This window comes from Formica exsecta, unplaced genomic scaffold (genome assembly GCF_003651465.1).
Source record: "Formica exsecta isolate Colony F162 unplaced genomic scaffold, ASM365146v1 scaffold26, whole genome shotgun sequence".
Classification (NCBI taxonomy): domain Eukaryota; kingdom Metazoa; phylum Arthropoda; class Insecta; order Hymenoptera; family Formicidae; genus Formica; species Formica exsecta.
The window spans coordinates 3,117,835-3,131,739 of record NW_021849866.1 but is presented as its reverse complement, the minus strand read 5'-3'; the positions used below and the strand labels follow the sequence as shown (position 1 = coordinate 3,131,739).

Here is a 13,905-nt window from a genome sequence, read left to right as displayed (position 1 = left end):
CTCTCTTGCCCTCTCCATCGAATGTACACACACCACTCTCGTTTACCATCGTTCATTCTCTTTCTCACCGCCTCTCTCTTTCTCTCTTGATCTCTGATGCCTGTATATTCTCTATCCTTGTCGTTTCTTCTCTCTGTTACTACATCGACGAGATATACAACCATCCTCGTTCAATATTCTTGCCGATGATCTCCTTGTCCCCGTCTTTCTGAAATGTTCACCGTCTTTTTTCAGTCGTCCTTGTCTTCCGCGATCGATACTTGCTCCAGTTCAATTTAATCCGTTCATCTCTTGTTATGTATTTAAACAGCACGGAAGAAGAATATATAACACGATACGATGTTTTCCCCAGAAATTGGTTTATAGATCGAAATAATATTTTTAGAGAGATTTCAATATATATTTTTTTCAATTAATAATCAAATGTATCTTCTGAATTTAAAAAATGAGAACTTTAAATGGTTTGCTCACAAAAAACTAGCTTATCTATAAGATATTTCCTTTTTTTGTGAATTGTTTCAATTCACGAGAGAGATATTTAACTCTTTTGAATATACATGTTTTACGTGCATGTTATACCTTGATAAAAACTTGCTCGCCTCTTTTGTATAGTCGTATTCATAACATATTCATACATATTCATACGTAATCTCTATCTTTCTCTCAAAGATGAGCTCGACAATATAATTCACGAAGGCCGTCTCACTTTTAAAGATGATCTTAAATCATTTCTAATTTCATGAACGAGATCTTGCTTGATCAAGCCTTTGGCACTTAAGATCTGCTATTCTTAAAAGATGCCATTATGAAGCGATCTATCTGCCTTATTTTGAGAAGGATTGAGAAAAAGACAGTTTAAAAGACGATATCTTGAAGGACACCTTGAAATTCCACTACAATTATCAGCCCGTTTCAAGACTACTTTATATCTAAGCTCGCTCCAAGTCTTGACTACGGATACCATCTATACTCTCGACTCTTCTATTGCTCTGTTTGTCTCTCTCTCGCTCGCTCGTTCTCCATCCTCACACGGTGAGAACTTTACCTACCGCACTCTACATCCGTTGCCTAGAGTCACGTCTGACGGCTTCGAGATCTCTTCGCTATCTCTTCGCTGCAGCAGTCGCCACCCTCGATCAGACGGTCTTCCCGTTTCACCTCGTCCTCATCTCGTCGTTTATTCTTCCCTTCTTACTCTTTCTTCATCTATTATTATCTCCCAGATCAAAACATTCGCATATCTCTTGTCATCGCAATTAAATTTTTGTTCTCTATGCAAATTTTCAAGACTTAGAGAAACATCTTTTATTGATACAAATTTGACATAAATAGCATCTCTCGTATGTCACGATCATGATGAATATTTAAATAATAATATTGTACTTTTCTCTGTCGAATTGTTATCCTTATTATAGCAAACTTTTCCCGATTTGTTTTTCGCGATCGCAGCTGTTCATCGTTTCTTTGCCAACGCGAGCACCAGATACCCGTTTCCAGCGATACTCATCGTCAGAAGGCACTTTTCTACACCCACGTGCCGGCACGAATATACGCGCGTTCGCACGAGCAGATTGAGCACTCTTTCGCGGCGTACAATAATCGCGGGTATCGTCGGAGATTGGGCCCGGATACAACCGCTCAACTGGCAAGGGGGCAAGATATTAAGCAGCCGCTTCCTCTTTTACGTCCCCCTACCGTTTGTAAACAGATTGTTAACGGTAAAGCACGCGTCGCTTTAGTGGTGATCCTGTTTCCGGCAAAAAATCATTGTTCGCGCGGTGACTAATCTTACAAAATGGACCAAAAAATGAATCACTCGACACGAAATACACAATGACGCTGGGGATTTAACACTCAACTGCAATCCATAATATATGATTTTTTATTTAAATCTCTCATTTCTCTCTCTCTCTCTCTTTCTTTCTCTCTCTGCAATAATTTTTTTTCTAAACATAACATCTGAACATAATTTATATATTCGTTCTAGCCGGTAATATATTTATTTATAAAATATTATCTTATAATTTTAGTAGAGAGTATTATATTTTTGATTTTAGTATTAAATATATGGTAAATATAATAGTGTAAAAGCGTCACACGCATACTTACTTACTAAATATATGTTAAAATTCAAAGATATAACTTTATACTTGGCATCTTAACTTTATTTTACGTGGGATCTAACGGGCAATAAAAGATGATAATTAATTAGACATATAAAGCAATGTGGAAAATATCTAGATAGGTTGATAAAAAGAATATGGAGACAAATAAGGAATCTAATAAACATTATACAAATCAACAAGTGACATGTGCACTTAAGCACTCGCGTTTATGTTCTTCTTTTATCACTAAGAGATTCCATAGCTATCTATGGTAACGGGATATCCTGAGAAGCATTTACTTTTTATTTGTTTTTTATTAATACGATTAAATAAAATAAAAAGTAAAGTTTGTAATCAATATATTATAATGAGGAAATAGGAATCGAATTAAAATCTTTCTTGTGTAATTATGTTAAATACATGTCAAAGAAAATATCGTGTAATATAACGTGTAATGTCATTTTAAATTCTCTACATGTGCTTTACATATAAAACGTGTAACACATATAACATATTCGATTAATATTAAAAATTTTGTTTATATTTTTAACACGTAACAGCGACTCAGCATCGATATATATCGCGCGATTAAAGATCTCATTGCTAATCAAACGGTGGCTACTACGACGGGAGATAGTGAGAGAGAGAGAGAGACTCAATTGACAGGACGTTAATTATTCCCTTGTAATTCGTGAAGCAATTACCTATTCCGATTGCAGGTAAGCGCATCTCGATATCCCGTCGTGGTGAAACTGGGCCACGCTCACAGTGGAACCGGCAAAGCCCGTGCGGAAACAAATCAAGAATTTCTAGATCTCGCTTCGCTGGCGGCTATGGCAAACACTTATGTCACGGCGGAACCTTACATCGACACCAAGTACGATGTGCACGTGCAGAAAATCGGAAATAATTACAAGGCTTTCATGTAAGTTCGTGATAAAATCGATTAATTAAGAAAGTTCGATGTTTTGAAAGTCTACAGTTTGATATATATATAGGAAAATTGTCCAAAATCAACGTAGAATATTTCAAAATAACTTAGCAACGTCATTTTATAGAATAAATAATTGTACACACTTTTACCGCTCTGATTCTTATAGGCGAAAAAGCATAAGCGGCAACTGGAAATCGAACACCGGCTCGGCTATGCTAGAGCAGCTTTCCGTGAGCGAGCGACACCGCACATGGATCGATCACGTGGCGCAATTATTCGGGGGATTGGATATCTGTGCGATCGAACTGTTGGTCGGCAAGGATGGCCGGGAACATATAATCGAGGTCAACGACAGCGCGCTGTCTTTAATGGGAGATTCCCAGGAAGAGGATCGACGTCACATCGCGGATCTGGTCACCGCGAAGATGCAGGTGCGTGCGAGATTGCGAGTGATTATGTGCTCGTGATTGCGATCGCGATCTCTCATTACGTATAAATTATAATTTGTACGATCTCTGCAGGTTTACTGTCGACCACCGAGCGTGTTGACCAAGACCACCTCGCGAGGATCGATGTCAGGTTCTAGCCAGGTGGGTAGTCCAGTGGAAGATCGAACTGCACCGCCAACGGTACCTTTGGGATCCCATGGAAGTATAGGTTCCATGGCTAGTATAGGAAGCTTAGGTTCCGTAGGTTCCACCGCACTAATATCAGGTGACGTCACTACCTCGGACAGTCATCATCAGTTACAACGGCGAGATTCCCAAGGTATATATATTTTTTCACAAAAATTACTCTCCAAAAATAAAACGTCAAAATAATGCTCAAACACGTGATAAAATTGAAAATAGATACGACGAACTTAATTAACTATATGTTAGTTATAATCATAATTAATGCCAACGAAATTTGATGAATTAAAAAAAAAAAATATATAGTACTCTTTTAAGTTCACTTTAAATAATTTATAATTTATGATAGAATTCAATGAAACAAAGAGTTCCCTATTTATGATTACATTTACACGCTTCCATTAATCTAGTTTATTAACATATGTAATACTAACTATTGACTTATATAAAATGTAAATACTAGTTTATTTCAATATTATAATGAGACTAATGCTGTATGCCAGTATAACATAGCACTTAATCGATATTTAAAGTTAGTAGTTGTAAGATGTTATTAAAGACCAGATTAATAAAAAAGTGTAAATGTAGTAATTAATTTTATATATCATGATACAAACATCCGAAAATTATAAATTTTTGTTAAGTTTTTTACTGTCACGAATTATAGATTAACTGTCTAACACATTACGGACAAAACATGTAGAAACGAATCATACGTGAAAATTATTGAATATGTTTTATATATATTCGCTCATCCATTTGTAACTGTGTACACAGTCACACATGCACACACACACACACACACACACCAAGTGCAGAAAATAAAATTTAATAAAATAAAAAAAAAAAATATATATATATATATATATATATATATATATATATATTTGCTCTCATGTTTTTCAAATATTGATTTGCTACTCTTTGTCGAATGACACTATATGTTTCTCTCAAAGTCGCCTATATTTAATTTTATAATTTTTATCAATTTTCGCAGCTTCTCAATCGAGCACGGTGAGCAGTGCGCCGTCCGTTGGTCGACGTCCCGAGGAACCACCGACCTCCAGGATTCCATTCCACCGGCAAGGCAGCCAGTCGCAGACCCAGGGCGAGGACACCGAGGACACGATGAAGAATCTGCGAAAAACCTTCGCCGGCATTTTTGGGGACATGTAGACCGTGAGATATGGCCGACGTAGCGAGAGCGTAGACGTCGAACGCTCTCGCGTTGAGGTAGCTAAAGATAATACGTCGGCAAGACTAACACGAACTCACGAATTACTTCGGAGATCCCTAAGCATGTTTGAAAGCGACGATTGAAACCCGACGCGCCAATCGTGCAAAAGTACATGACGCGGAACATGTAGATATCTATATATTTGCAGATTGTCGTAGAAAACTCTCGCGCGAAATTGCATGCCGCGCAAAGTGCACTAGTAATCATTCGAATTTAATCAAAGAAAATTGTTGGAAAATTAAAGGCCAAGCGCGAAATGAGATAGGCAACGATAATTGCGTGCTTCGCGGAAACATCGAAAGATGAGAATTTTCCGCGTTCAATGATTTATTAAGCTAACGCGCTGTATAATGAGGTAGATCCTGTATATTGAGAGAATCATGGTCGTGTATATGTATGCATACATTGGAGAATAAAGTAGTAAGTGCTATATATAATCCGTGTACACGAATTAAATAAAAGTTAGGCAAGTTCAGTCGAAAAAAATGACAACTTATTTAATAGTCAGCTTTGATGTTCGTTGAATTTTGCTATCGCGATATCCAGTGAAGCATTTGCATCGCGTATACCGTATATAAACGCGCTTTCTCACCATAAAATGCAAGGCAATCCGTAGGCCCCTGGCGTCTCCTCAACCAGTTTTACTTCGAGTACCCACTTTTAGGCTTAACGTTTGGATCGTCGTGTGTCATATTGTCATTTAAGGGAAAAGGCACTGCGAGATAGAAATTAAGGCAGGCAATGGGCGTCTTTCGGGCGATCTCGCAGTGTTTGTAAAAATATTCATACGCCTACGTCATTCGAGATAATCGAAGACGACAAAAAAAAGAGGAGATTCGGGCATTATTCTGAACATTTGGCTAACCGAGACTGCGAGCGGTCGTTTGGTTTCATCGAGGACTATAGGTCGGAAAAACAAATGTGTAGTTGTCTCTACTTTTAAGCGCACAAGTAGTTTTTAAGATAAATCAGGGGGGGGGGTTGTTTCTCGACATCGCGGACAAAAAATTGAATTTTCGAGATCCATATCCGCGAGTTCTTTCTCTCGTCACGCGATTGATCGACCGAGATATATATCGCTCGTCGAAAATATAATTAATTCGCTAATAAATTTCTGACGAGAACATCTCGCATATAGAATTCACGATAAAAAAATTCATCGCGCATTCCGAGAGAGAGAGAAAGAGAAAAAGAATGGCGACACTTTCTTTTCCTAAATTTTCACACATCGCGAGCTGTCGTCAAAATTGCATAAGACAAACGCGCCGTCGATGGAAAATTCACGAAAATTTAGTCGCTATGTTTTTTATTAGCATTAAGAAGTCATGCGAATTCGCATATGCGTTGGATCTTGGCGCGAGAAACGGAAGGATCGATCGAAAAATAATTTGACTAGAACGGGTATTCGATTGCATACAACGTGGAAGAAAATAATATTCCGATACATAAATCTGCAAATATATACATATACGCAAGTAAACAGGCTGAATATAATGTACCGGCGAAGTGTATCAGTTAAACGTAGCTACGCGGAGTACAGTACGGAGAAAGGTAATTTTCAGCGAATAATCGGATTTAACTTAATATAAGACTAATGAAAGAAAACCGGAAAATAATCGACCGTGGTTTCAGCTCTGGAAAAAGGAAAGCTCAACATTTGCAATTTAACAAATGTGAAAAATCTGAACTTCGCTGAAGAAAAAACATAGTTGCTAAATGTTGATAAAAGATTCGAGAAATATCAATTAATGTGATCAATTGATATAAATATATAAAAAAAGGAGAAAAGAAGAGCGTAACTCTTAATCCACTGACGAGAAGAGAGCAAAGAGAATGTGAATTTATTTGAAAGTATAATCTCATTTTTGGAAAACTCTATATATAACGGAAATCTTACATTATATACGGTTTCGTCGTGTCTTTTTCGCGGTTGTCTAACTGCATAAGTAATAAATAATTGACGGTTTGATTTTCATGTGCCTTGACACTAAAGTGTCCTTCGTATCACATCGTTCGCGAAAGACGGTTGACAAGTTTTAAAACGGATAAAACTAATTTTTGAAAGGCAAGAATTACGACGACAATGCTGGTTAATGCAACGAACGTTGACGGATTACGTAGATATAGACAACGGTATTTTGAGACAGGCATTGCACTTTACCGCGTGATCTATTGTTTGTACTTTTTTATGAATCTCAATCTCATTCCATTTGTATATTCGCTGAGACACACTGTTTCTTCATTGATCTTCGCCGCAGCGGAGAAGCGCGCGCGCCGTCCAAGCTTACATTCGTTACAACATCTATGCATTTTCAAGATCAAGAATGCGTTATATAAATAAGTGGTTGTATATATAAATTTTCGCGGGAATATAAAATTGCGATTCTAACAGTGTTTTCGATTTTGCAATATATAATGATAAAATGTCTTCCGTGCGTTGCGAACTGAATATTTGAAGCAGCAGATCTCGTGTAAGCGAAACAAAAATGTTTTAGCCTTTAATAAGTAATCTTTCTCATTAAATAGTTCAATAATTATATTTCTGTAAACGTATCCTTAAAAATATTGACTGTCTAATTCATATATTAGAATATTCCTTTTCACCGTTTTTCTTCACATTGGAAAAATTACTTAAAATTTTAGCAAGTTTCGCGATAAGAGCAGAAATTTGCGCAATCAAGGTTAAACAGGGAAGCAAAGACTGCACAGTTTAACACTCGGCGCACAGATCTCTGGTTCCGTTTTTCAGAGCTGACGCCACGGTACGGAGAAGAGCAATCAAACAATCATAATCACGTCACTACGCGGAGGTCAATCGATCAACACTGGATGCGTAGACGCGGTTACTGATGAAGAATATCTCAGGGGTGCGAGTCTAGGCACTAGATAACATAGGAACTAGAAGCGGCAACGCGTGCGTCCACGCACAGCCTAGTCAAATCATCGACATCGATTTCAGGCGATAGAGTGGATAGAGTTAGGATTCGCTTGTACGGAGAAATCCTTGTGACTGTGATCCTCGGGATTGTCTGTATAAAAGAAAACTTTTCGCGCGCATTTTGTTCGATCGATCGTTTTTCTCGATAAACTCTAACATAATCAATAAGCGTTAATTTTATTTCTTTTTTTTTTTAAACAATATTAATCAGATTTTCCGTCAAGTTTTGTGTAAAATAAAAAAAAAAATATAATTATCTTTCATAAAAATTAATTGTGATTAATAATCTAAGTTTTCAAAATATTGATATAATTTGATTACATATATTAAAAATATAAATTTTCTTATCTTCTATCATACTTGCAGTATTTCAAGAATAATTTTCGATATTTGGTTTCAATATAACAAACCCGAAGATCTACGATTCGTCGCGAAGTGATCGTTCGAACGATTGCACGCCGATCTTGACTAGCAATACAGCATCGGGCATTTCGTTGCTTGGATCATAACTTATCGAAGCGTTATCCAGTGGTATGTTTAGTTATGATCATGACTGTGTAGTGTCGTGAGCGGCAGGCAGCATTTCTTATTTTCGTTTACGCACCGATTGCACCGTAGCTACCAAGTAATAATGCACCAGCAATATCTGTAGATTAGTGATCGTGTTGCTGTGTATAGATGATTGCGCCCACGAGTAATAAACAAATAATAGATACCGTTTTTCCTTGCCGTACATAAAGTTCGGTCTCAGCGCGATCTCGCATAAAATATATATGTATATGTGCGTATATATACAGCACACACACGCATACTATATTTCATATAAAATCGCATTAATGAGAGAATTCTCCGTAATTTCGTTTCTGATGACCTCCGGCACTTTTCAGCCGGAATGACACTTATCTTCGTGTTGTGAACATTATTCTCGCAGGACCGCAGTCTTCAATTTTCACACATCGCGAGCTGTCGTCAAAATTGCATAAGACAAACGCGCCGTCGATGGAAAATTCACGAAAATTTAGTCGCTATGTTTTTTATTAGCATTAAGAAGTCATGCGAATTCGCATATGCGTTGGATCTTGGCGCGAGAAACGGAAGGATCGATCGAAAAGTAATTTGACTAGAACGGGTATTCGATTGCATACAACGTGGAAGAAAATAATATTGCGATACATAAATCTGCAAATATATACATATACGCAAGTAAACAGGCTGAATATAATGTACCGGCGAAGTGTATCAGTTAAACGTAGCTACGCGGAGTACAGTACGGAGAAAGGTAATTTTCAGCGAATAATCGGATTTAACTTAATATAAGACTAATGAAAGAAAACCGGAAAATAATCGACCGTGGTTTCAGCTCTGGAAAAAGGAAAGCTCAACATTTGCAATTTAACAAATGTGAAAAATCTGAACTTCGCTGAAGAAAAAACATAGTTGCTAAATGTTGATAAAAGATTCGAGAAATATCAATTAATGTGATCAATTGATATAAATATATAAAAAAAGAAGAGAAGAAGAGCGTAACTCTTAATCCACTGACGAGAAGAGAGCAAAGAGAATGTGAATTTATTTGAAAGTATAATCTCATTTTTGGAAAACTCTATATATAACGGAAATCTTACATTATATACGGTTTCGTCGTGTCTTTTTCGCGGTTGTCTAACTGCATAAGTAATAAATAATTGACGGTTTGATTTTCATGTGCCTTGACACTAAAGTGTCCTTCGTATCACATCGTTCGCGAAAGACGGTTGACAAGTTTTAAAACGGATAAAACTAATTTTTGAAAGGCAAGAATTACGACGACAATGCTGGTTAATGCAACGAACGTTGACGGATTACGTAGATATAGACAACGGTATTTTGAGGCAGGCATTGCACTTTACCGCGTGATCTATTGTTTGTACTTTTTTATGAATCTCAATCTCATTCCATTTGTATATTCGCTGAGACACACTGTTTCTTCATTGATCTTCGCCGCAGCGGAGAAGCGCGCGCGCCGTCCAAGCTTACATTCGTTACAACATCTATGCATTTTCAAGATCAAGAATGCGTTATATAAATAAGTGGTTGTATATATAAATTTTCGCGGGAATATAAAATTGCGATTCTAACAGTGTTTTCGATTTTGCAATATATAATGATAAAATGTCTTCCGTGCGTTGCGAACTGAATATTTGAAGCAGCAGATCTCGTGTAAGCGAAACAAAAATGTTTTAGCCTTTAATAAGTAATCTTTCTCATTAAATAGTTCAATAATTATATTTCTGTAAACGTATCCTTAAAAATATTGACTGTCTAATTCATATATTAGAATATTCCTTTTCACCGTTTTTCTTCACATTGGAAAAATTACTTAAAATTTTAGCAAGTTTCGCGATAAGAGCAGAAATTTGCGCAATCAAGGTTAAACAGGGAAGCAAAGACTGCACAGTTTAACACTCGGCGCACAGATCTCTGGTTCCGTTTTTCAGAGCTGACGCCACGGTACGGAGAAGAGCAATCAAACAATCATAATCACGTCACTACGCGGAGGTCAATCGATCAACACTGGATGCGTAGACGCGGTTACTGATGAAGAATATCTCAGGGGTGCGAGTCTAGGCACTAGATAACATAGGAACTAGAAGCGGCAACGCATGCGTCCACGCACAGCCTAGTCAAATCATCGACATCGATTTCAGGCGATAGAGTGGATAGAGTTAGGATTCGCTTGTACGGAGAAATCCTTGTGACTGTGATCCTCGGGATTGTCTGTATAAAAGAAAACTTTTCGCGCGCATTTTGTTCGATCGATCGTTTTTCTCGATAAACTCTAACATAATCAATAAGCGTTAATTTTATTTCTTTTTTTTTTTAAACAATATTAATCAGATTTTCCGTCAAGTTTTGTGTAAAATAAAAAAAAAAATATAATTATCTTTCATAAAAATTAATTGTGATTAATAATCTAAGTTTTCAAAATATTGATATAATTTGATTACATATATTAAAAATATAAATTTTCTTATCTTCTATCATACTTGCAGTATTTCAAGAATAATTTTCGATATTTGGTTTCAATATAACAAACCCGAAGATCTACGATTCGTCGCGAAGTGATCGTTCGAACGATTGCACGCCGATCTTGACTAGCAATACAGCATCGGGCATTTCGTTGCTTGGATCATAACTTATCGAAGCGTTATCCAGTGGTATGTTTAGTTATGATCATGACTGTGTAGTGTCGTGAGCGGCAGGCAGCATTTCTTATTTTCGTTTACGCACCGATTGCACCGTAGCTACCAAGTAATAATGCACCAGCAATATCTGTAGATTAGTGATCGTGTTGCTGTGTATAGATGATTGCGCCCACGAGTAATAAACAAATAATAGATACCGTTTTTCCTTGCCGTACATAAAGTTCGGTCTCAGCGCGATCTCGCATAAAATATATATGTATATGTGCGTATATATACAGCACACACACGCATACTATATTTCATATAAAATCGCATTAATGAGAGAATTCTCCGTAATTTCGTTTCTGATGACCTCCGGCACTTTTCAGCCGGAATGACTCGTAGGACCGAGAGCCTACGAGTAGACAGCCGGAATATTCTCGCAGGACCGCAGTCTTCACAAATAATAGATACCGTTTTTCCTTGCCGTACATAAAGTTCGGTCTCAGCGCGATCTCGCATAAAATATATATGTATATGTGCGTATATATACAGCACACACACGCATACTATATTTCATATAAAATCGCATTAATGAGAGAATTCTCCGTAATTTCGTTTCTGATGACCTCCGGCACTTTTCAGCCGGAATGACACTTATCTTCGTGTTGTGAACATTATTCTCGCAGGACCGCAGTCTTCAAAGTATTACAACTGTGCCAGCATCCTTTAGGTAGCGCAAAATACATTCGTGCGATACGCAAGATTTATAATAATGCGGTTACACGAAGAGAGTTCTGAATTATGTACGGTAAACTATGTGTAATACCATTCGGGAAACTCATCAATGCGCCATTTCCAGTTGTAAATTAGTGATCTTCGTAATATCGATCATTGTGCATATACAGTTGAGTCGCGTTCCCGTCTTCGTGCGAGGGAACGCCAGCTTACTGACGAACCATAAGTCTCTCACCTCCTACCCCTCATTCCCATCCTCACAATCTCGACGATCCTCCGATTATCGCGAGAGGATCGTGCAATAAGTTACGATTCGCGTGTGTTTCGCGCCTCTCGGTAGACTTTATGTAATGCTCTTATATACGTATATCCTTCACTGTGCTTTCTGAGCATTCGTCACTGTACATCGAGGAGAAATCTCTTACGTACATATCATCTTGGCGGTGCGCGATCGCTGAACTTCGGTGCCTCATTTCCTTCTCTTCTGTTTGTTTTAGCCAAGCAGTAGTGGCATGGAGTCCATTACAATCCTTGTATTTTCCCCTCACCTTCTTCCCTCCAACGAATATATATATATATATATATATATATATACAATGGAATAGCTAGATGTATTTATTATATATTAAAACCAGCGTCTTAAGATTAACAAAAATATCTGATTGTAGATGGGAAGCAAGTTATCTCGTTCGAGATAAATTAAATTACTGAGATCATTCTTATAACATTAGTTAAAGTTACTTAATTGGGATTTACTTGCAATAACTTTAGAGTTCACACTTTAACTAACGTTTATAAGAACGGCTCATGATAAGACTCCATGCGACTACTGTCAAGTTAACAATGAATAATCGGATTATATTGTTACGCTTTCGGAAACGTTGAAATCTCGATACTTGAGGAAACGGAGAAATGAATGCGTTCGCATTTTTGTGTTCGAGAACTATTTTAAGAATTTAAATGCTCGATCAACGTTATATAATATTGTGGCCGCCCAAAACACCAAAGTCTGTAACTTTATAAGTGATTTACAACGAAAGCGTGAATTCATAAGACGCGTTTCCAACGGTCATCTTTATTTCTGAGCTGTGGCAGGCCAATAGAGGATAGAGTACGCATCATCGATTTACCCCCGATTACACGACGGCTCGTTTCTTGATAATACTCAGTACGTATCTCTGTGTGTACGAATTTAATGTTAAACTCGGACGGTAAACTTGCGAGAAAAGTAACGATAATAGCAGTAGGTATGTAGGCGCGACGAGTATATACGTTGCAGCCTAATACCGTCGCATTACCTCCTTGATTTCAATGCGTGCTAGCCACATGTATGATACCCATTCACACACATGTCTATAAAAAAAAGAAAAAGAGATTGAGTTGTAATGGATGACGATACGAAAAGATTATTCGTTCGTGATGAATTGGAGTGCGATAGAAAAAAAATGCAAGGTGTACCAGTTTCAAAATGGTCTGAATGTATAGCGACTCTTTCTGTCCCGATTACAGAAATTTAATGGAACCTGTATTCTCATAAATTTTAAACATTTTACAGATTTTAATAATTAAATTTAATAAATTTCGAAACATTATAATTACATTTTTTAAATTAATACACACATGTTGGATATCCCTCATAATATAAATAAAGTAATTTCGTAAATATGTAAATATTTCTGTAACACATTTATTATACTCTTTCGCGTTTCTACATATTTAGAAGGTCCATCAATCTAAAAAAAAAAAAAAAAAAAAAATCTAAAAGTGAATATCTTTACATAATTATATCAAAGTCGGTATCACAAAATTTCTTCGAAATAATCAATAATTAATAATAATCAATAATTCACGAAATAATCAGATTTGATTCAATATTATGTGATTTAAAATGAGAAATAAAAAAGTTCGATTCTCTGATTTCATGAACAAGATCGATGAGAATGTAAATCGGTAAGATTTTCCTCCACAATTGGAGAAATCGCCAACGGCACAGCGAGAATCGGCGCGTTACTTTTTAATGATAAACTTTCAACGGTACTTAAGGTCACAAGCGTATTTTTAGTGGTCATTGAGAGGACAACGAATCAACGGAACGAGTTCTGAGCGTTGAAAACGAATGGGAGAGCGAATGGAATGAAAGAAGGAAATTAAAGGACG

At 36.9% G+C, this 13,905-nt stretch overlaps 1 protein-coding gene across 1 annotated transcript in view; it reads left to right on the top strand.

Moving 5' to 3' along the window:
• Positions 1-6,680, top strand: part of LOC115236795 (synapsin) — a 54,664-nt gene extending 47,984 nt beyond the window's left edge. The window contains exons 7-10 of the mRNA XM_029809486.1: positions 2,825-3,030; positions 3,206-3,470; positions 3,561-3,807; positions 4,669-6,680. Coding sequence (XP_029665346.1) covers positions 2,825-3,030; positions 3,206-3,470; positions 3,561-3,807; positions 4,669-4,847 — 897 coding nt within the window. The 3' untranslated portion in view covers positions 4,848-6,680. The remainder of the gene's footprint in view (positions 1-2,824; positions 3,031-3,205; positions 3,471-3,560; positions 3,808-4,668) is intronic.
• Positions 6,681-13,905: the final 7,225 nt, after the last annotated feature.